The sequence below is a fragment of the Neomonachus schauinslandi genome, chromosome 4, assembly GCF_002201575.2.
Source record: "Neomonachus schauinslandi chromosome 4, ASM220157v2, whole genome shotgun sequence".
Taxonomy (NCBI): domain Eukaryota; kingdom Metazoa; phylum Chordata; class Mammalia; order Carnivora; family Phocidae; genus Neomonachus; species Neomonachus schauinslandi.
In genome coordinates, this window is record NC_058406.1 from 32,290,167 (window position 1) to 32,303,101 (window position 12,935).

Sequence of the window (12,935 nt, forward strand, 5' to 3'; positions counted from 1 at the left end):
TTTGAACATGTTTTTTCCCCACCCTGTAGGTTCTCTTTTTACTTTCTTGGTAGTGTCCTTGGATGTACAGAAGGTTTGATTTTGATGGAGTTCAATTCATCTATTTTTTCCTTTGGTGGCTTGTGCTTTTAGATGTCATTTTGTGGCTACTTAATCCAAGATCACACAGATTGATACTTGCGTTTCCTTGTAAGCGTTTTATAGTTTTAGCTCCTACCTTTGGGTCTTTGATCCATTTTGAGCTAATTTTTGTATATGGTGTGATGAAGGAATCCATCTTCCTTCGTTTGCATGTGGATATCCAGTTTTCCCAGTATTATTTGTTGAAGACTATTCTTTCCTCCATTGGATGCTTTTGTAACTCTTGTCAAAAAGCACCTGACCAGGGCACCCGGGTGGCTCAGTCGTTGGGCGTCTGCCTTCGGCTCAGGTCATGATCCCAGGGTCCTGGGATCGAGCCCCGCATCAGGCTCCCTGCTCTGCGGGAGGCCTGCTTCTCCCTCTCCCACTCCCCCTGCTTGTGTTCCCTCTCTCACTGTGTCTCTCTCTGTCAGATAAATAAATAAAATCTTAAAAAAAAAAGCACCTGACCATCTGTGTGAGGGTCTACTCTGGGCTCTCAGTTCTATTCCATTGATCCGTATGTCTATCATCTTATGGCAGGCCACACTGTCTTCATGACTGTAACTTTGTAGTAAGTTTTGCAATTGGCAAGTTGGGCTCCAACTTTGTCCCTTTATTCTTTTTTTCAAGATTGTGTTGGATATTTGGGATCCTTGCCTTTCCATATGAATTTTAGGATCAGCTTGTCAACTTCTGCAAAAAAGGAAGTTAGACTTTTGGTGGGGACCGTGCAGATCAGTTGGAGGAGTGTTGCTGTCTTAATACAATATGAAGCCGTCTGGTCCCTGAACATGGGACATCTTTCCATTTATTTAGCTCTTTAATTTCTCTCAAAAGTGTTTTGTAGTTTTCAGTGGTAAGTCTCGTACTTCTTTGGTTAAATTTGTTCCTAATGTTTCTTTCCTTTTGATACTCTGGTAAATGGGATTGTGTTCTTAATTTCATTTTCAGGTTGTTCATTGCTAGTGTAACACATAGTATCTTAGGGAAAATGGATGGGGAGTAAACAAATTACAGTGGTAGTTAGACCCTAGTACATGGAAATGAATCTAAAGAAGGAAGTGGAATGGTATGGGCTGTGCCCTTGAGAAACGTACTAATCTTGTAGACCTTTATTTCTCTCTACTGTAAAACAAAAATAACTGTTCTGTCCTAATGGCTTCATAGGGCTAATATGAAGTGTAAATGAAATAATAAAAAAACAAGGTGTTTGGCACACAGGGCAGATGATCCCCCTCCCCCTTTTTCCTCTGTGCCTGGACACTGTAGCTCCTTTAGTAATTGCAGACTAAGCCCCATATTAGAACCTTCCACCTGCCAGGAACCAAGGAACCAAGTCCCTATATCGAGCCCCCATCTCTGCTGAAAATCCTGCCTAATATCCAGGGAACCCCCAGTGCCTATACTTGAATCCCAGCCATCTGTGGTCAGATGCCAGATCTCCTGGTGCCAAATGTTCAGTGATGGAGACGTGTTGGGGGGTTACTTCTCAGTCTTCTATGCCACTAGGGGCTGATACCCATCACTCTTTTTATTAAGACTTCAGAAGGGTCCCACTCCTTATAACGTGGTGACACAAATCTTAGGAAAACCATCTCTTTGTTCCAAATTTGCTAACAAGAAGGCTCAGACTGGGTGTGCTCACGTCAGATTTGCAGAGCGAACTCATCAGGAACTCCTGCTCAGATCTGTCAGCTAATATGCAAATGGAAAAGCAGAGGCTAAATAATTATAAAAGCACTGGTGATTCAAGCAGAAAAGGAAGGATTTGGAGTCAAGAAGGAATGCTTTCCCTAGATAGCAATAGAACTATAGATCATTCCTTTTAGAATTAAACAGGTATAGCCAGATAATAAGTTTCTTAGGTTTAAAAGGAGGAGGGAGTCTTTCAGGGGCTCCCTCTTTGAACTCCCATATCATTTGTGTATACCTCTCTTAATGCTCTATCATGCTGTATCGTAGTTACCTTTTGTGGGTCTCTCTCTACCTAGCCTTGGAATTCCTCTAAAGTGTGTTCAGTTAATTATGTTCTGTAAACATGGATTTGACACCTGCTTTGTACTTCGAGCCCAGTGTGAGGTTTGGGGGATTAACAAAGTGGGTTAGAGATGGACTGTGCCTAATCAGCATCCTGGGGTGATAGGAGATGCTGACTGCTTTTGGAACTGAATTGACTAGATCCTTAGGATTTTATTTTGGCCTCTCCTCTGTGTTTCTGGAATACATTATTATTCCATCCTGAAAAAAGAGTTGTGGTAGAGGGAGAGGGGCGTGAGTAAAACCAAGAGAAAATAAGGTTCGGCGGCCATTTGATAAGAAGCAAGAGTTTGGTCAGAGAAACAAGGGGCCGAGGTAAGGCAAGTTCAGAAAGAACCGACAGCTGTATGGGACAGGGAGATGGGAGGGCAAGGACTCAGCTCGGAGGCTTCTCTTAACCACTCCTCCTGCTCTTTGTCTTTCTTCTTAAAGGAAAAGCTGTTTTTCTTGCAAGAGATAAACATCACCTCTCAGACATCTGCCATCTGATCCGTCATGATGTGCCCTACCTGTTCCAGAAGTATGTGAAGGAGTCACACGGCAAAGATATCCGGGTGGTGGTGGTAGGGGGCCGGGTGATAGGCTCTATGCTTCGCTGCTCCACAGATGGACGGATGCAAAGCAACTGCTCTCTCGGTAAGGTATAAGAGCTCACAGTCCATTTTTTCATTAGGGGTTTTTCATTAGGATGTTTGCACCCATTCAGTAAATGTGGATCGATCCCTCCTATCTTGTCAAATCCTCTGCTGGGCTCCAGGATCACAGATAAGAATTAGAAACAAGCCCTGTCCTGTCACCACAAGCAGCCCAGGAAAGGGACAGACTGGTGTGGGTGCTGTGACAGAGGTCAGGCCTGGGTATCAGGACACTGAGATTGAACCCTGTCTGGTAGGTGTTGGGACTCAGCAGCCAGGTTTAAACCAGGGAGTGACATGAGGATCCGTGTTTGAGAAGAACTGACACGTGGGTAGAGGAGGGATTGAAGGCATGAGACAGGAGGCAGAGGAGTTCGGAAGGCAAGAAATAAAGAGCGTCTACACTGAGGCACTGAAAGAAGATAGAGTGTATTCTGCTTTTGCATTGTAATTGAAGACTGTGTTTTTCTTAATATGTATGATATAATTAGAAAGCTGCAGTTTATATTTGGATCAAATGCATAACCCCATCCCATGGACCTGTTGTTTATCTTGTTTTCTGTTACGGTGAGTGGAGATGTCCCAGGAGGGATATAAATTCTTGTCCCCATCACAGAAAGCTGTTGTCACCCTCACTGAACGAATGTGTATGTTGGTAATGTGAAAAGAGAAAAATGCGCACGGTTACATCCTAAATGGCCCTGTGAGTGTACCAAGGCTAGTGAGTAGTACAGAGGTGGAGACACCAGCTCGGTCCTTCCTTCACTAATACCAGTCGAGCAGTTGCCACGAGCGGACTCGATGAGAGCGCAGTTAACGGCAGAGTCCCTGCTCTGGGACAGCTTACGGTCCCACAGAGGACAAGACCCGAAAGCAGATCATTGCAAGACACTGGGATGTAGTGCTGTGATGGGGGCAGATGCTAGGCTCAGGCTGACACGGTGCTAAGTACTCAACATCTCATTTTCGTGTATGGCGCCCCACCAGGTGGAACCTCAGGTATTATGTTGTCTTTTTTAGTCACCGTATCAGATGCATTCTTTAACAAGGTAGGAACCAGATGGTTTTGCCATTTCCCCATGTTGCTTTTCCTGGTGAGCTAGTCTGAAACTCTTCTGTAGCCTTTTCCTTATACATTCTAACAGGTGGGGAAGGGACAGTGTTAAGGTGAAGGCATTCGCTGTTGGACCTGAGAAGACAGGTCTTAAGTCTTTCCAGGGAGACTATTAAACCTGAGGTTAACTCTGTAGTAGGTAAGGGCAGTCAGACTCTCTTTGGCATAGGATTTTGTCTCATAAGCCTTTCCATCTCCCTCTTCCTAAAACATAACATTAATTTATTTTACAGATTTATTTACTTTTTTAGAGGTGGGGGGGAGGGGCAGAGAGAGAGAATCCCAAGCAGACTCTGTGCCGAGCGTGGAGCCTGGCACTGGGCTCAGTCCCACGACCCTGAGATCACGACCGGAGCCGAAATCAAGAGTCCGATGCTTAACTGACTGAGCCACCTAGGCGCCCCAACGTAATGTTAATTTTGCTTTTTCTGTACAAAAGGAATCCATTCTCATGTAGAAAATGTTGAAAACACGGCAAAGTCCAGTGAAAAAGATATTTATCATTAATCCCACCCTTTAAAGACAGGCATTGTTAACATTTCTGTATTGTTCTTTCTGGCATCATCTTTTTGTACAGTCGTGGTCATGCTGCACAGTCTTAAATCCTTCCAAGTATTTTTCCATGGGATCACCAACGCTCTACGAGCATTATTATTCACGATTGTAAAATATACTGCTTTCCTCTATTGCGAGATATTTGTAGTTTTTCATTTACTTAGCAACAGATGTTGAGTGAGTGCCTATTATGTCCCAGGATTTTGATTTTCCAGTATTTTAAATAACCCTGCCATCAACATCTTGGTGCCTAAAGCTTTTTTCCATTACATAAGATTATTTCCTTAGTGGTAGGTCAGAGGAAATAAACATTTTAAAAACTCTTAGATAAGAAGTGACCTTATTGTTTTCCCAAAGGGCATCCTGATTTCCAAGCAGATCTTCTGTCTCCCTGCCCCTCCTCAGTGTGGCTCTGTCTCTTCTTTGAAGGGTCGTTGTGCCCTTGGTGTCTGAGGTCACCATGATGTCGCTGTGCTTTCCCTGCAGGCGGTGTGGGCGTCATGTGCCCGCTGACAGAGCAAGGCAAGCAGCTGGCCATTCAGGTGTCCAACATCCTGGGCATGGACTTCTGTGGCATCGATCTCCTCATCATGGACGATGGCTCCTTTGTGGTGTGTGAGGCAAATGCCAACGTCGGCTTCCTAGCCTTCGACCAGGCGTGCAATTTAGATGTGGGTGGCATCATCGCGGACTACACCATGTCCTTGCTGCCCAATAGGCAGACTGGCAAGATGGCTGTCCTCCCAGGACTGTCCAGTCCCAGGGAGAAGAAAGAGCCAGATGGCTGCGCTTCAGCTCAGGGAGTTGCGGAGAGCGTCTACGCCATCAACAATGGGTCTACCTCTAGCGAGAGTGAGCCTGAACTGGGAGAGATCCGGGATTCCTCAGTGAGCACAACGGGGGCCCCGCCCCCCATGCTGCCCGAACCCGGCTACAACATTAACAACAGGATTGCTTCAGAATTAAAACTTAAGTGAATTCCTGCTTTTTGGCAGCACTGAAACCAAATCCTACTGCTTCCCTATAGTTTTGAGTGAATAAAATCCGGACTAATGTGATTTCATTTGCACAGAAACTAGAAAATCCCATCTGGGCACTCAGCATTTTTTCTAACGATGATTTAAGCAAAACGGCTTAGCTTTGTGGTTTTTACAGAGACTAATATAAAAACACTCACCAAGAGCAACATCCCGAGCGATCGACTTGAGACCGACGTCTGCCGCGAGCACTTGGATGCTACGGCTGACTTTTAAGGCGCTGCCGGGGGGGCTGCTGCTTCTGGCTGTTTCCAGCAGAGCCCGTGAACTCAGACTGCCTCCCGGAAGTGCCGCACTCGGGAGCCAGCCCCGGAGGCAGGCGGGGGCGGAAGAGAAGGAATGTGACTGCGGTTACACGGCTCTTCGCTAAGTGTGTGTGTGGGATGCTTGAAGAATACGCGGTTCAGTCTCTGCTCCCCGTCAGTCACCATCCTGGCCATATTCCTCTGACACTCAGGATATGGTGTTTTAGGGAGCTTCCTCATTAGCATTTTCGATGAAGCACTTTGTAGAAAGTTTGAGACCGATCGTTATTTGACTTCACCGGTTGGCAGATACCCTGCTGCGTAGCTGGGGCTTTCTACAAATTGCTTTGCCACTCCGAACTTACAGACCCTGCTTCAACTAACGCCAGCCCCAGCAGCCTCTTGCACCTTTGCTGCCTTTGGCCTCAGCTGGAAACGCACTTCAATGAGCTAGGGGCCACACACTTTATTTCTTATGCGTGCACTAGAATTGAACGCCATGGACTTTCTTGTCAGTTGCCTCTGTTCATTTGTCATCCAGAAGCCGGTGGGTTTTTACCATAGAAATCTACTGGAAGATAATCATTTTCCCCCTTCTCTCCTAAAACTTTGTGTACTGCTTAGCTGTAGAAGGTGTTCTTGTATGCGCTGGTGTTGTGGGCCTACTGGGTAGCTAGAGCCATCGGAAACACACTCTCATCCCCTCGACATTCTAGTCCTAGCCAGGTTCCAGAGACCTGTCCTTACCCACTTTTTCCAAACTGGGGAGACTCAGGAATTACTCATTGCACGTTTAGGGGGAGGAGGGGCTGGATAACATAGACAGGACACCAAGTGCTTTTCATTTTAACTCTTTAAGCAGTAGATGATGATCCTTCCCTTGGGTGAATTCATGGACATGGAGTTTTCCGTTCCTGCTTATATGAAGTATGATGAGAATGAGCAAGGCTCCCTTTTTAACCAAATACATTAAAACATAAGCACTCAAGAGTTACCATAATCTGTGTTATTTCCTTGGGACACCGTACTCTTGAGCTGTGATATTGCATGTGCTGAGAACAGACAGAATTCCTCTTTGGAATTATCTCTGAAGCCATGCAAGGAAAGAGGCCTCACAGCCTTATAGTCAGACTTCAGTTTTTATACCACTCCTCCCCACAGGTAGTCCCAAGCTCCATCACCCATTTTTATCTATCAGACTTATCTTCTAATGCTCTTTGGCTTTAAAAAATAAAAAATAAAAAATCATCCCTCAAAACATAAATCTACCCACAAAGGACAACAATGAGGAAGCTTACAAGTGGACAGTTTCCAAGGAAGGCTCTAGAAATAGTCTGAGTCAAGGTCAGCTTCACTGACTAAACATACATCTTCCCAAGGTGACTAGTTCGAAGGCAGCAACACCCATTTGGGTGTCTAAATTCCTATACTTACTCTGCTGTAAATGTAAAATGTGTATAAAGTCAAAACTATTACATTTTTTCACAACACATTTAAATAGAAATTGGCTTTTAAAATATTGTGGCTAAAAGCACATCTCACCAAGTTAACACTTAGACAATTGAAAAACGTTTGGCTCCATGTAATGGAGATATTGTACTACACAATTGTAGTTTAAATGCAGTCGAACCTAGGGTGCATGCCACTCCGTTGTAACTCTAGTAATGTGTCTTGTACAGTTGACACACGATACTACTTCACCTTTATGCAGGTTAAGACATTTACCTTATCTTTACCACTCAGGGTGGGTTTAGAAGGATAGTTCTAGGTCTGTTCTTGTTGGAATTGTCCATATGCTTTCTACGTAAATATCTGAACCAAGTGATGACCTTCTGGAAGCTGCATGCACTCATTCCCACTGTTCAGCGTAAGCCCAGTCTCCCCACTTTATCTAAAAGGACGCTGGCAGGCCCTGTCCCGAGCAGAGCAGCTAGAGGGTGCTTCCAGGTTTGTCAAAGAGGGCCCGTCTTCCAGCTGTTAGTGACGTCTATAGTCATGGGCACCACTGCCTGAAACGGAGCCCAGCCTGGAAGCAGAGAAAGCTAGATCACACCTGGATCACAGCTCCCGCCTCCCTGCATAGCCCCCCCCGCCCCCAGATTTCCCATACCCGCCACGGGCCCTGTGAGCCTTGGTCATGGGTCTAGGCCACACTCATTACAGCTGCCCGCAAGGCCTGCTAGAAGGAACGTGGGACACAGAGTCAGTTCCTGGTTCTGTCTCTCCCCTTAAAGCGCTGACAACCTTGCACAATCAGGTAGGCTCTGCCTCCCGTTTTTCCATTCTTCCAATAGGGGAGATGCCTGTTTACCTCTTGAGGGTGCTTTGAGGTTGAAGTGAGTTAATTAATGAGACTGTGCATCATGTGGGAAGTGGTAGAAGAATACCTCCCACATCAGGTTTTATAAGTTTCGCATTATCCCTCCTCTGAGGGAGTCAAGAAAGAAAGAGGCCTTGAATTCTTGGCATTAGCACACTAAACAGTGGTAGGGGGCCTGAAAAAGGATGCAGCTTCTCAGAGGCCTTACCACCTGAAAGGAGTAAGGCTCTTGGGTGAGTTCACACAGCCTTCTGGATGTATCGTATATAACCTGAAACTCCTGACTCTCCTACATCAACTAACAGTCTTCCTTATGTAACATAAATTGCAGTGTCTGTATATGGTCTTCCCATTACCTGACAGTAGCATCTTGAAACTGGTCAAAACTTGAATGCCAATAGCTCCGTCACTCAGAATATATATGATTCTGCACTTGGGAAAAATGTCTTCATGCTATCTGATTGCTGCGGGGTGTGGGTTTGCGAGAATGTGGGTTGGGGGCTTTAGGTCTTTAAAATCTGATGAAACGGTGTAAGTGGATTATAAGCTCTTCCTGTCACCATTGCAGACTCATTGCTCCCAGCTAAGAGGGGATTCCGTGACAACTGGGGATGGGGTGAGGAGGAAAGGGGGAAAGGTTTGGATAGTTTTGTGACGTTTCAGCAGAAGAAATAAGAAATTGGGATAATTTGGAATTCCAGGGGGAAGGAAGAAGAAATGGCTCTTCTGGCGGTTGTTTAAATGAAAGAATCATTCACACGTATTCATTAGAGGTAGGGGTCTTTGAAACTTCTGTATAAAGAAAATAAATTACGTGGATTCTCATCGGCCTTGGGGAAGTGGGAGAGACATGCCTCAGCACTTCCTTAAGTCCTGATGAATGCTGGTCTTGATGCAAGTCCAGGGGAGATGGAGGCAGCTTGCTGGGGGCTCCAGGGCCCCCCAAGTAACAGCTGGCCCTTCTGCAGAAAACCATGTGCAGGCAGGCCTGGAGCCGCAGTGCTCTGAGGTGGGTCTAAGGAGCCACGTCAGAGTGAATCCAAAGCCAGTAGAACGGGGAAGCTCAGCTTAATACTTTCTTTTGCACCTGCAGGTGAGGCTTCTATTTGCTGTCAGTCTGTGCAGATGTTTGGGGATGAGCCCTGACAACAGTCATCTTTGTCACTGTCCCCAAAGCTCATGTTTTTCCATCTGCTGCTACAGCCTAATAGCAAGCCTTGTGCTGTTTTTGACTTTCTCTGAGACTCGAGATCAGATCAAGACTTTAAAATGCTTTTACTTGGAAGACCCCCTCCCCCCCATCTCAGGAATATGTTGTTGGAATCGTTCCCGAAAACCATATTATGCTTCCATTCCAAGTCTCTGGCCAGACCCTGCAGCCCTCCCTTCTTAAAACACACAGCTGAGTATGACAACTTTGTTCCTTCAAGCTTTTCAGCTTCCTTCTCCGGGTGTGGTTCCCGTGCCAACATGTGGCACTCTCCTGGGCCCTGTGCTGGCCTCCCCAACCCTGTTTGGTAGTCTCGCTGTGCCATTTTGTGTTCACTGGGCTCCGAGGTGACACTGAGAAAGTCACCCACCAGGCCAGATTTGTTTTTTTAATATTTTATTTATTTGAGAGAGATCGAGAGCGAGCGAGCATGAGCGAGGAGGAGGGGCAGAGGGAGAGAGAGAAGCAGACTCCCCACTGAGCAGGGACCCTGGGATCATGACCTGAGCCTGAGGCAGATGCTTAACCAACCGAACCACTCAGGCGCCCCATCAAGCCAGATTCGAGGACAAAGGAATAACAGCACTCTGGACACCAATTCAGTCCCCCCATTTTATAGATGGAGGATCTGAATCCCAGAGGCCAAGATCACTTAGCTAGTCAGCAGCAGGGCTGGGACGCGGGCAGCCGAGTCCCCATTCTGGTTTAGCATACTGCCAGAGGTGGCTCTGTTCTCCCATGGTGCCTAGCACTTGCTGTCATGCTGGACTCCCCCTCTGCCCTTTCTCCCGCTGAGCCTCTGCTCTGGATCCACGTGGTGTTGATGTGCCAGCTCTGAAGGCTTCACCTCTTGGATGGCCTTAAATGAGAGCCCTAGAGGCACATACGAGATTTCTAGGGTGCAAGCTGGCATATGGCCTGTGCCCTCAGACCGGCCAAGACCATTTAGCCCCACCTTACACCATCAGTGGTCGATGAGGGGGCAAGGCCCCTGCTGAGCTGGCTGAAGTCTCCCTTGGTGCCAACTTGGCTGGCATTTCCCCACTGCAGAATGTCTTGGATGTGTGGAGGCCTTTGTGGGCCTCCGTGGAGGTCAAGGGCTTGAAGGTCCCAAACTTCTGCCATCGGGCACTCCTTCAGGGGGATCCTGCTTGATGCACATGTTCCAACTGCAATGAGCCACAAAGTCAAAAGTGTCCTCCCACTTCAGTTCCACAGCGCATTCACCTGCAGCCAGCCACTAGGCCAGATTCTTCCGTCCTGAGGCCCATACATCAGCCGAGGCCCACATAGCCCCTGAGATCCAGGCACGTCCGGTAACTGGGCCTTTGGATGTCTGTGATCTCTAAGGCGCTCACATTTTGGCCGCCACAGCTGACACCAGACTTCTGCTACCTCATTTTAAGCAACGATGGGGTCTCCTCCCTGTGGTCCATCAATGACATGAAGATCAGTTCTCCCATTTCCACACCCAACAAAATGCAAATGCACCAGTGTGTGTGGGTACATGTGTGTTTCAATGATGTGGGAGGAAACAAAGACATTACAGCAATGCAGACACGGTACGCCCTTTGTAAAGTGTTCTTTGGATACACCACTGAGGAACCCATCACCTACACCCCACAAGTACCTGTCTCCCTACTTGGGACAAACCAAATCCATTTACGTTCTACTGTACAGCAGTATGGCCAGTCCTTTTCTTCTTCTTCTTTTTTTTTTTTTAGATTTTACTTATTTATTTATTTGAGAGAGAGAGTGCACGAGAGGGGGTAGGGTCAGAGGGAAAAGCAGACTCCCCGCTGAGGAGGGAGCCCGGTGTGGGACTCGATCCTGGGACTCCAGGATCATGACCTGAGCCGAAGGCAGTCACTTAACCAACTGAGCCACCCAGGCGCCAGCCAGTCCTTTTCTTGATTCCTGCCAATGCCCTTACCTTTGAGATTTCCCCTTCCCCGATGGGTGGCTTATTAAAGGCATTTTCTTAAACAAAGATGGCTCCCTCAAGAGGAACTCTCAAGGTGATATATTTTTGACTCACACTATGTTACCCAGGCATCGCAACAACCAGAGTCCCGCCCGTCAGGGTCTTCACGCTCTGTGGCAGGCAACACGGACTAATGTCAATAATGCCAGTTTGAGTTAGACATCCCCGGTGCCAATCCTGACTCCAAAACCTATAGCTCATGTGACCTCGGGAGAGTCGCTTCATCTTGCCACACCTTCGTTTCTTTACCTATAAGCGTGATAAGTAAACACAGTCGTGAATGTGAAGCACTGAGCCACATGCCTAGCTTTCTGCAGCGTCCTTCCCACTGTCAGCAGTCACAGGCGGCTCGTGCCCGTGATCGTGGCTCAGGGCCAAGGGAGGAGAACCGGCAGACAGCAGCTTTACGGCTCGGAGGGCGAGGAGTGCTGACGGCTGCTTGCGCACGCCGTGGTCCAGGCTTCACAATTGGAAGGTTCTGTCTGTCCTTGAGATCCTAGGATGCTATAGTGTGAGATTCAGATGGTGCATTTGGCTTAATGTTGTATTTGAAGGAAAGGCTGCCTCGGACGACTGGGAGGCTGGAAAGCTGGTGAGCAGCCTGACCTTGGGCGATTTAGCACCTGGTTTTTCCTGCATGAGGTTGGCTGGCTTTGCATCAGATAGAAGGAGGAGGTGCCAGGGATTTGCATGTAATCTGTCAAACAGAGGGTGAAGGGAGTGCAGGAGGCCAGGGCTGTGCAGGGAGCTCCGATAGCCCAACAGCACCATCTGGACTTGGAGGGGCCAACAGCCTTGAGATCAGATGGAAGTAGCCAATCAAGTGGCTCATTTTCCTGCTGTCCTGCACCTGTCCTGAGGGAGGCTCCCAGAATCTCCTGTCTGGAAAGAATGCTCATCTTCTGTAAGGGGAGCAGGGCTCTCAATCCCTCCGCAGAACCAACAGAGGTCTCTGTGAAGACGGGATTTGGCAGGTGGCTGGTTTGGTGTTATCCCCCCTGGAAGGGGTGCCCCCATGTCAGTGGGGTGCTGGAACCCGCTCTCACTGGCCCAGGGGAGGGGATCATGAGCATCTGCAGGAATTTAGTGAGCTGGCTCTTAAACACAGCCATCATTTAAAAAAAAAAAGAAATGATACCAACCTATAATGAAAGTATATTACAAAAAATAAAGTTAAAAATATAGGTATTAAATACTCAAAACTTACCACTTCCCAATTATTTTACTACATTTTTCTAATATCCATGCTCTCGAGGTTACGCTGTCGGAAATGCCCTGTGATGAAGAGATGAAGGGCATGTTGCTGCGAGTCTCTGCAAACACCACCGTTCGGTGACATCACGTTGGCTACTTGACATCAGCCCTGGTAGGATATCTTACCCCCCCCAGCCCCCGAGATGGGCAGATGCCACATATCAAGTTTCTACCCCTGGAGGGCTGGTTGCAAAACATTTAGCAGCACCCCACTGCTACTTGGGGACCAAGAAAGACATGGAGCCACATGAGCATTGAAACACCTCGTTCCGGGGAGGTTGGCCTGGGTGATGGATTTCTTGCAGCAGGTGTGCTAGTAGAATGTGCAGAAGTGGCCAAGAAAAACGCCTGAAAACGCTGCTTCTCCGCTCGTTTTGTCTTGCCTCTGTTTTCCACGCGTGAGAAATGTGTTTCGTTTGCT

The 12,935-nt window shown here is 47.4% G+C and overlaps 1 protein-coding gene across 1 annotated transcript in view; it reads left to right on the plus strand.

The window, feature by feature from the left end:
* Window positions 1-5,441, plus strand: part of RIMKLA (ribosomal modification protein rimK like family member A) — a 30,169-nt gene extending 24,728 nt beyond the window's left edge. The window contains exons 4-5 of the mRNA XM_044913988.1: window positions 2,593-2,796; window positions 4,951-5,441. Coding sequence (XP_044769923.1) covers window positions 2,593-2,796; window positions 4,951-5,441 — 695 coding nt within the window. The remainder of the gene's footprint in view (window positions 1-2,592; window positions 2,797-4,950) is intronic.
* The last annotated feature ends 7,494 nt before the right edge of the window (window positions 5,442-12,935 follow it).